The sequence below is a fragment of the Mustela lutreola genome, chromosome 16, assembly GCF_030435805.1.
Source record: "Mustela lutreola isolate mMusLut2 chromosome 16, mMusLut2.pri, whole genome shotgun sequence".
NCBI classification, from domain to species: domain Eukaryota; kingdom Metazoa; phylum Chordata; class Mammalia; order Carnivora; family Mustelidae; genus Mustela; species Mustela lutreola.
The window spans coordinates 45420568-45429777 of NC_081305.1; the positions used below are offsets into that span (position 1 = coordinate 45420568).

Below are 9210 nucleotides of genomic sequence, written 5' to 3' on the forward strand. Positions count from 1 at the left end.
CAAAACAAAACAAAACAAAACAAAAAAACACCCCAACCAACCAAAACAACAACAACAAAACCCCCCAAAAAACAAAGAAACCTAAAAACTTATTCCACACAAACCCACAATCTCATACTACAAAGAGGGTTATTTCTTTCACTTTTTTATTTGCAAAACTTTTATACAAAGTAGAAAAATAAACATTTTATTGGGTCCATGTTGAGAATCCCTGCACATAAATAATAAATAATGATTTGGTGGCAATACATTAAGAAAAGTGGCTGCTGCATAGGTACTAGCTGGGATGTCAGGACAGGTACAGGTGGGTCTCGGGGATCACGCGCACAGGTCTCCACTGGCCACGCATTTCAGGTCCCGGGTAAGGAGGCGAAAGAGGTTGAACATGACGGAGTTTTCCAGGCAGCCAAGGGGCTCCTGTGGGGAGAAACGGCTGGGTCACTGGCTGTCCATCATCTGGGCTCCCGGTTGTCCCCAGACACTGGCCCTCCCTGGTCACCCACCTTCTTTGGGGCCTCGTGGAGCCGGTGCAACCAGTGGTGGAGGCGGCCTCGGGGCCGGGGTCCTGCCAGGGGCTGAGCTTCCACCTGTGGGCAGAGAAGGGTGGTGTGTGAGGCGGGGCCTGTGGTGGAGGGGGAGGTTCAGGCGGTCAGAGCACAGACAGGACCCAGGTGCCCTGAGCACTCACACAGGCCTGGAGCTCAGACTGGATGTGGCGCAGCATGTGAAGGGGCTGGTCCAGAATGCTCCCCAGGGACCTGTCAGCCATGGTCTCCAGGACCTTCAGGGTCAAGGCCACCTCGGCCTCCAAGGCCACGGGGCGCTCCCCCACCTGAGGATGGGAGACAGAGACAGGTGAGAGTTGTACACGAGAGAGGACAGGTGGGGAGGACTGAGGAAGGGCCAGGCAAAGGTGACAGGGGACAGGTGAGAGGGCACAGCCGGTGTGCTCAGGGAGGGTAAGCGGTGTGTGGTGCTGGTGGGGGAGAACGAGGAGAGGGACATGTGGGAAGGAGATGAAGGGGCCACCTAAGGAGCCAGAAGAGGAGGAGCAGGGGAGGGCAGGGGTGAGCCTCACTGTCCCTTACCTGCAGCTGCTGTAGGTCCCAGGTCCTGGGGAAGAGGCGGGGGCGGCAGCTCCAAGCCTTCACGGAGAGCGACTCTTCCTGGAGAGCAAAGGCAGAGGTCAGCCCCCAGTAGGTGAGACAGAAGGGAGAACATCCAGTAGGACCAGATGATGCTAACAGCAGGAAGAACCGAAGTTAACTTGTAAAAGGAGAGTAGAGGTACCTCGACCCCGGGGGGCCCTGAGTCTTCCCAGCGAGTGCCTGGGGGAGGTTAGCCCAGCGAGGGAAGGGTGCATGTCCTCCTCTGGAGGAGAGCAGCATGGTGACCCAGAGAAGTGGGGGGTGAGGGGAAGGTTAGCCCACAGGAGGCGGGACTGTGGGGAAACTCACAAAGGTGTCCTTGGCCTTCTTGAAGGCCTGCAGCTCTTGCGGGGACAGAGACTGGAACTGGGCCAAGTGGCAGCCCCCTGCATCAGGGAAGACCTCGAGGGGCTTGGGGCCAGGAACTGCTTCTGTCCGGGTCAGCACCATAGCTATCAGCACCGGCAGGCAGCCCACGGCCATATCTGTGATGCGGAAGGACAGAAAGGAGAGGGGTCAGGGAGCATCAGGCACTGAGGGTTAGGTGAGGGTTACGGGCCATGCTAGGGGGCTCACCCAGCTTCATTCCTGGATGCTTGTCTCCTTCAGCCAATAGGAGAATCCGGATGTTCCCTTCAAGGCTGTTGCCTGGGACTCTCACTCAGTCTCGGTGGGTGTCTCTGACTTTAGTGTCCTCCTCTGGAACCCTGGAGACTGTCCTGTCTGCGTCTCTGAACTTCCAGCTTCGTCTGTGTGACTCCTGCCTGAGCCCCATGCTGCAGCTTTTAACCAGAACAGATGGGCAACTCCAGCTGATGTAGGAAAAGTGAAAACATAGCCCCAGGTTGACATCCACCACCAGGGGAGGCCCCAGCCTGGGAAAGCCCAGAGCCAGCTGAGCCTTGGGAGCGAAAGAGAAACTGAACTCTGATTCAGTGTTTACCTGCGTGAAGGTGAGTTCAGAAGATGAATCGTCAGGGCTGGGGCAGCTCCGGCCCTGCCAGGAGTACTCACAGTGCCAGAAAGGGGTTAGATTCAGGCCTGGGATGGGAGTGGCCCAGAGGGACTTCCCTTTCTGTGGGATGCCCTGATGCAGGGAAGGGAGCGAAAGGCACACTTAGGGGCTGGTGCCACAAAGAACTTGGCACTTCCAAGAAGGAGGCTGTGTAGGGGAGGGGGAAGGGTGCTGAGCTCAGGAAGAGAGAGTCAGAAAAGCAAAACAGCCAAGAATTAAGAGAGAACCCCAGCTCTCCCCCAACCTGTCCCCACCTGTTATTCACAGAGAGAGAAAGGGGGGGGGGAGGAGGGCCTCCACGAACATCCTTCCTTGTCCAGGCACGGAAGGACCCAGGACTATGACGCTCTCCTAAGGATTTGGGGTATGCCCATGACCTTCAAGGGGACCAGCTCTGTTGTGACAAATGCCTTCATTTATGCACCGAGTACTTATTGAGTCCCAGATACTGTCCAAAGTGCCAGGAATTGAGCACAGAAAACAAAGAAACATACATAAAACAATCCTTCACAGAGTTCATTACTAGAGAGGAGTAACAGACAGTATTGTGGGTGGGGGGATTGTGGAGCACATGGTATGTATTATGTTAGGAAACAGAAAGTGGGTGGGGGGGAGATCATGCAGAGATGAGAGCAGAGAGCAGGAGGGAGTTTGTATTCATGAGGTGGCCCAAGAAAATGACGTTTGAGCAAAGTCCTAAAGGAAGTGGGGAAGGGAGCTATGTGAAGATCCGTGGGAGGAGCCTTGTGGGTATAGGTAACAGTTGTGCAAAAGGAAAACAGAGACACCCCCATTCTGTTGAGCACTTACATGTCTCACCTGGTCACAGAGGTTTTGCCACAATGTAGAATTGAATACCTACATTAACACCAATCACATACTGGGCTTTGTCTTATAAGTAAGAAGTAACCTGCAGGGACTCAGAGAGGTTAAGAGACCTGCCCAAGGTGACACAGCAAGTAACTGATGAGGACTGGATGATAATGAATTTTGTCTTGCACCTAGATGGTATCCACTATAGTCTCTGACCTTTGTGTTGTTAGATCCTCTGGACCTGGAGGTGATGAATTTTGGGGGAGAGAAGGAGTTGAGTCCTTTTGACACTTGACTTTCCCTCATTCATAACTCCAGAGACAGGGTAGAGAGAAGTCCTCAGCTGGGAAAAATTGTTGAGGTCTGACATATAAAAATGTTTCAAAACCAAGGGCAGGGATGTACCCAACTCAATTTTCAGTGCACTGGTTAATTTCTGTCAATTGCAGGGGCCTTCCATCAGGGGAGAAGACCTTGCATCTCAACCATGAATTCGGAAAACTGACATTTTATCTCAAAATTCCTAAACCTCATACTTGTTTTTCTTACAAGGGCAGTTCAGTGGGGTGGTTAAGAGCACTTCCAGACCCTGGAACTAAAGGGTCCGGGGCTCAGGCCTGGCTCTTACCCTCATAGCCGTGTGACCTTGAGAATGAGGCTTGTAGTTAGCAACAAAGATTGTCAGCCCACAAATCTGGACAAGTTAAAAAGAAAAAAAAAAGTACAATTGTTTGTGCACTTATGTGTATGTGGTTCTTTAATGGAGACCACTTCTTAAGACCACACTATGACCTCACCTGGAAGCTTTATAAATACTATTTCAATGTACATTACTCACTTGCAAGGACAGTATAATAATGTCATTGCATAGATGAGAAAACCAAGGCTCAGAGAGAAGGAATTTGCCTGGAGTTACTCCATAATTAAATGGCAAGGTCAGAACTGAAATTCAAGTTACCCGATCTTCTTGGCTCAGCATTTCTACTGAACAGTACACTCCAAAATGGTCACAGGGGAAACAACCAACGAAAATGCAATAATGTTTAATAACTGACAATACATTAACACCAGCAGACACAATGGCACATAAACACAGGAATTTTGCAAATACAAAACACCCATAAGTAACAGAATCCAAAAACTACAATAACTTAAGAACTTTAGGACCTTTCCCTACGAAGCCCCTCAGGGAATGTATGGGGCCTCCCCACTGGGGAGATTCAAGAGTCACAAATTAATACAATCTCGAAGTGGTAGCTGAAGATCCAAATAGGGGGTGGGACCTGTCCTGGAAGAGGACCTCTGGGGTTCTGGTAACCACAGAAGGAGAAATTGGTCGCTAGTACATGGTGGGGTGGGGGGCTGAGTGACCAAGGCAGACTCCACGATCGATCGCCTCTTCCAGCCATACCAGGAGCCTGGAGGACCATGGTGACAACTCGTCTCGGTCGGGTTTTGCGAAAAACACCCGCCCCTCTGGCCCTCAGGGCAGGTGGGTCGAGGTCAGGCCAACGCACGCTGAGTCTCCCGAGCCTCAGTGCCCACTGGCTGAGACACCCGCCTGCTCCAGCCGGCCAGCAGAAGGCAGCCCCCCGCAGCCGACCGCCTGCAGACCCGCGGGTCCCAGGTAAAGCCGCCGCGGGGATCAGAGACAAGGCCCCGAGTTCGCCACCAGCTTCAGGTCCCACGTGAGCAGGCGCAGGAGGTTGAAGATGACGTTGGCTTCGTGGCACCGAGGCGAGTCCTGGAACCCGGGAAGGAGGCGGAGCCAGGCTGAACCAGGAATTCCCTTTCGGGCAAAGTCCCCTCCAAAGTCCCCTCACGGCTCAGAGTCGGAGCTCCCAGCCTGCCTCCACCTCCCACGGTCCTCCCTGCGGTCTAACTGCCCCACCGCCTGCTCCACTCACAGCTCTCCGTGTTGGGGGACGTCTCCTCGGTGGCCGCAGGGACTTCCTCCACGAGCCCGGCCGGACCAGCTCGAGCTGCAGGGGGGACACGAGGGCCATGGAGACGGCGAAGAAGCGAGTGTCCCGGCCACTCTGCCCGCCACCCTCCCAGCCACAGACCAAAGCCCGGATCGGGGGACACCGACACCACGCGAATCGCGGCTGCGGAACAGACGGCCAAGCGGGTGGGCCTGGGCTGGAGGCCGGGGGCGCAGAGCGAGGTGGGAGAGCCCGAGGGGCCGGGGGCGCGAGCGGCACTCACGCAGGCTCCCACGTCCCGTCGCGCGGCCGCCAGCAGCTCTAGGGTCCGGCCGGTGCCGGGGAACCGATCAGGGCTCGGCAGGCGGCTCAGCACAGCCTGGGCGTCCGCCAGGTCCCGGACCACGACGCGGAGGCGCGCGCAAGACTGCGGGGAGAGCGGACGCCAGTTAGCGAGGCCGCGCCCCCGGCCCGCGCCGTCCCCCATCCCCCGCGACGGCTTGCCCGCCTCACCCACGGCCGCGGACGATCCCTCCTTGGGCGGAACGAGCAGTTGCGCGGCCTCCAGCTCAGCGTCTCCTCCTCCTGCGGGACAAGGGCCGGCGTGAGGCTGGGCCTCCTCGCCAGGCCCCCGAAGCGCTGCGGCGGCGGGGATTCCTGCACGTGGAACGCGCCTGGCCAGGACGGTTGTGCGGACTGTACACGGAACCGCGCGGCTCTCGCAAGGCGCGGACGCTGGCTGAAGGCACCTCGAGACGCTTGGCCTTGCGCAGGCAGCCACTTGGCCCGAGGTGGAGCCCAGCCCGCCTGCAGGGGGCGCCCTCGGGGCACTGGCCCAGAGGCGGGGTCGGTGCTCCCGCTTGCTCCGGCCGCGGCCGGCAACATCTGCTGCTCAGAATCCTGGCCTGAGATCCGAGCCGCCCTGCGGGGCGCTAGGGCGCTAGAGCGCCAGGGCCGTCGCACACCGGGATCAGCGGCTGGGGCCCGGCGGGCCCTCGGGCTCGGGGGACCGGGTGGGGACGTCTGAGCATCACTCACGTAGCGGTCCCTCAGCGCCTTGACGGCCGCCAGCGCCCTGGGATCCAGCGAGCGGTAGTGGGACAGGAGGCAGCGCCGGGGTGTCGCCACGCAGGGGTCCGCCACCTCGATCGCGGTCACCAAGACCCACAGCGCCACGGCCATGGCGGCTCCACCCCTCCGCCCCATCTCTGGCTCCTGCAGAAAGCGACGGACGGCAGGCAAGACGCCCAGCCCCTGTCCTGCTGGGCCTCGCACACCGACTGATGATCAGAGCGCGGGCGCCTAGCACACGCGGTGGCGGTGGCGGGAGAGACCAGGAGCCCGGAGACCCCCTCTCTAAGTTGGCCTCTCTGCGCTCGCCGGCTCCCCTGCGGAGTGCCCTGGGTGCCTCCCTGGTGCGGCAGCGGGACGGTCCTCCCACTGGCCCCCGGCGTGGTGCCCACCTCCGACAGCGGTGCCTGCGCCCTCCGTGGCGGCTTTATGTGTGCGGCGGAGACCCGGTGAGCCATCGGGCTTTCCCTCATCATCCCGCTAAGCTTTCCGAACGTCAGCGCTGGCAGCAGGCCGGGTGGGATGCCTGCCATGGGACGAGGACTTTACCCACGCGGGGTACCGTGCCAGCCCTGACTCTGCCCCAACACTTTGTCCTGAGCCAACTGCTCCTGTTTGTCTTCTGGACAGCTGTTTGTCTTTTCCGCCTGCCTTGGTCTTTCTTCTGCACTCTAAGAATGACCTGAAAACAGACCACTTCTTCCCTTCCCAACGACAGGAGTGGCAGGCGTCCCCACTGAAGTGCCTGCCCTAGGGCGGAGTTCACACTGTAGGCGTTTAGTGCTCCAGAGGCAGGCTCTTGTCCTTCCATTCCTGTCTTTCTTGGTTTATCTTTCTCTCTCACTCTGAAAACTCCCTTCTGTGTTCTCTCCGGCTTTTCCTCATTCCTTCCTGAGTCGGCTATTAAATGATAGGCATTCCTGTACTGATTTTAAATGTGAGTTTGCTGTTGAAGAGCGGAGGGTCAGACATGAGTTTTTCAATCACGGTTAATAGTCATCATTAGCTGAATTGTACTGAACACTTCCCATCTGCCAGACCCCACTTGGAGCTCTACTCTTGTGCTTACTGCTTTACTCTCCTCAGCAGCATTTCGACATAGGTCCTCTTGTTAGCTGATATTTTGGCAATGAGGAAACTGAGATACAGAGAGGCTACGGGTCCTGCCCAAGCTCACACAGCTCCTAGATGTGGCTTTGGGACCCCCCCACCCAACCGTGTTACTGTCAGTGGTGTTCTACCTTCCCTCGTCCATAGAGACTGATCTGCCCATCTACAGAATAGTTCAGGTATATTTTCAGCAAGTTCAACCATGAGACCCCATCTAACTGATTATAATTAAATTCATTAATGAATGCTGATAATTACAGGCAAGTCATGACTTTTTCAGATGTAGGTATTAATCAGCATTATGAGAAAATTACTTTGTTTTTTCAGCGGAAGTTTAATTCAAAGGCATAGCGGTTTTTGTTTTGCTTTTTTTTTTTTTTTTTTTTTTTTTTTAAGAGAGCACCAACACTGTGGGGGAAGTGCAGAGGGGGAGAGGAGGAGAGGGAGAGGATAGCAAGCAGATTTGGGGCTGAGTGCAGAACCCAGGTTGGGCTTGGTCTCATGACCCTGAGATCATGACCTGAGCAGAAATCAAGGGGCAGATACTTAACCCACTGAGACACCCAGGCCCCCCAAAGGCATGGACGTTTTAAGAAACATCAAAATGGGCTGACATTGGGCTATGGTGTGTGCGTCTGTCCGCCCACCTGGGGGCGGCCCAGGTGGCAGCCCACAGCACCAGAGGGTGAGAGTCCATGCTTTCCAAGGGAACCCCCCTCCCCCACCTTGGCCTATGCCCTGTGGGGCCCCACCATACCCGAGGGGATGGAGAACTGGCCCCCTTGGCCCCAGCTTGCCAAGGACCCCACGCTAGGCGGCCCTCTCTAGCTGCTTGAATTTTGCCTTTTATCCACCACCCACACCTCGTCTCCTGAGCCTGTGCCCTTGGGGTTTGAAAGAAATGGAAGAAGGGGTCACGTGACCAATTCCACTCAGCCCTCCTGCATCGAGTCCTGGTTGGCATTTGCAGAGAGGAAAATACAGCAAGAAAATCATGGGGTTTTTTTGTTTTTGTTTTTGTTTTTTAGAGGAGAGGGTGGGAGAAAGGAAACAAGGTCTTAGATCTTCTTGATTTTTTTAAAAAAATTCTGCACTTTGACAGTAGCAGTGAAATACGCTAATCCAAAAGTGGAAAAAAAAGAAAAAGATGAAAAAGAAAAAAGAAACATCAAAATGGCTGAGGGAAATTCTAGAAAGGACTCCTTGAGGAACCCATGCAGCATACTTTCCAAGCTTCCATTACTTCTCCTGCACCCATCCTGGCATCCCCCATTTCAGTTGGAGAGTCAGATGGTTTTGGGAAGAGGATGTGCATCCCTCCCTCCCCCATCTCTGGGATGGAGAATGTGACCTGGCTGCCGCCATTTGCCTCAGTTTTCTCCCTGGCTCCAGTGATTAGGTTGGTTATGGACATGTGACTTAAGCCAGTCCAATCAGAATAAATCTCAGTCTCGGACATCTTGGGGAAAGAAGCTGTCTTCTACCCACTGAAGAAGGAAGTGTAAAGCCAGGCCAGCTGCTGGCACTCCTCTAGAAGTTTGTAAGGGTAAACAGCCTTCCCACCTGTGAAAGGGAGACCCGAAAGAGAAAACAAAACAAAACTGGGAGGCTTGTGATGTCCTCCAGGATCAAACATCACCTAAACTCTGGAGTTCTGGTTCTATGAGTCTATAAATTGTCCAGTGCTCCAATCAACTTGAGTTGGGGTTTTGGTTACTGGCCACCAAAGGTGTTCTGAACCGACATACACTTTGGGGCTAAAAGGCTGGCACATGCCTTCAAAGGCTGAAGGACTACAAGTAAAGTTGGTGACGGCAGGAAGAGTGGAACGCGGTGGGATAGGACACGGAGATGTAGCAAATGTCATTTCTTGACAATCAGTAAATCAGCTCTGAGCCCCGCAATGCGGGCTATTGAGCTCGAATGATGTACGGTAAAAAGTACATTTAATACTGTTGAATATTTGTCCCCTTAAATGTAGATGTCAAAATCCTAATCAACAAAGATGATGGTACTGGTTGGTGGCACCTTTGAGAGGTGAGGAAGTCATGAACCAGGCTAGTCCTCTTTTGAAAGCAATCCCACAGAGCTCCCAAGCTCCCTTCCACCCTGTGAGAACTTTGCCTCC

General features: G+C 55.0%; 2 protein-coding genes across 2 annotated transcripts; both read right to left on the reverse strand.

The window, feature by feature from the left end:
• Positions 1–318: 318 nt before the first annotated feature.
• Positions 319–1631, reverse strand: LOC131817635 (interferon lambda-3-like). Its single transcript, XM_059151179.1, has 5 exons — positions 1458–1631; positions 1089–1166; positions 689–832; positions 504–587; positions 319–417 (listed from the first exon to the last, which is right to left on the reverse strand). The coding sequence occupies exons 1-5, from the start codon at positions 1629–1631 to the stop codon at positions 319–321; spliced, it is 579 nt and encodes a 192-aa protein (XP_059007162.1).
• Positions 1632–4107: 2476 nt separating this feature from the next.
• LOC131817636 (interferon lambda-4-like) lies at positions 4108–6083 on the reverse strand. Its single transcript, XM_059151180.1, has 4 exons — positions 5415–6083; positions 5185–5328; positions 4884–4958; positions 4108–4720 (listed from the first exon to the last, which is right to left on the reverse strand). The coding sequence occupies exons 1-4, from the start codon at positions 6081–6083 to the stop codon at positions 4622–4624; spliced, it is 987 nt and encodes a 328-aa protein (XP_059007163.1). The 3' UTR covers positions 4108–4621.
• Between the last annotated feature and the right edge of the window lie 3127 nt (positions 6084–9210).

What these genes read in the sequence shown, in the direction of transcription:
- LOC131817635 (XM_059151179.1), bottom strand. Translation starts at nt 1,631, where the DNA reads ATGGCCGTGGGCTGCCTGCCGGTGCTGATAGCTATGGTGCTGACCCGG. An exon ending in AGTCTGAGCTCCAGGCCTGT is followed by an intron (nt 588 to 688) that starts GTGAGTGCTCAG and finishes CTCTGCCCACAG; the next exon opens with GTGGAAGCTCAGCCCCTGGC. An exon ending in TCCACGAGGCCCCAAAGAAG is followed by an intron (nt 418 to 503) that starts GTGGGTGACCAG and finishes TTCTCCCCACAG; the next exon opens with GAGCCCCTTGGCTGCCTGGA.
- LOC131817636 (XM_059151180.1), bottom strand. Translation starts at nt 6,083, where the DNA reads ATGGCCGTGGCGCTGTGGGTCTTGGTGACCGCGATCGAGGTGGCGGAC. An exon ending in GGGATCGTCCGCGGCCGTGG is followed by an intron (nt 5,329 to 5,414) that starts GTGAGGCGGGCA and finishes CTCTCCCCGCAG; the next exon opens with TCTTGCGCGCGCCTCCGCGT. An exon ending in GACGGGACGTGGGAGCCTGC is followed by an intron (nt 4,959 to 5,184) that starts GTGAGTGCCGCT and finishes TCCCCCCTGCAG; the next exon opens with CTCGAGCTGGTCCGGCCGGG.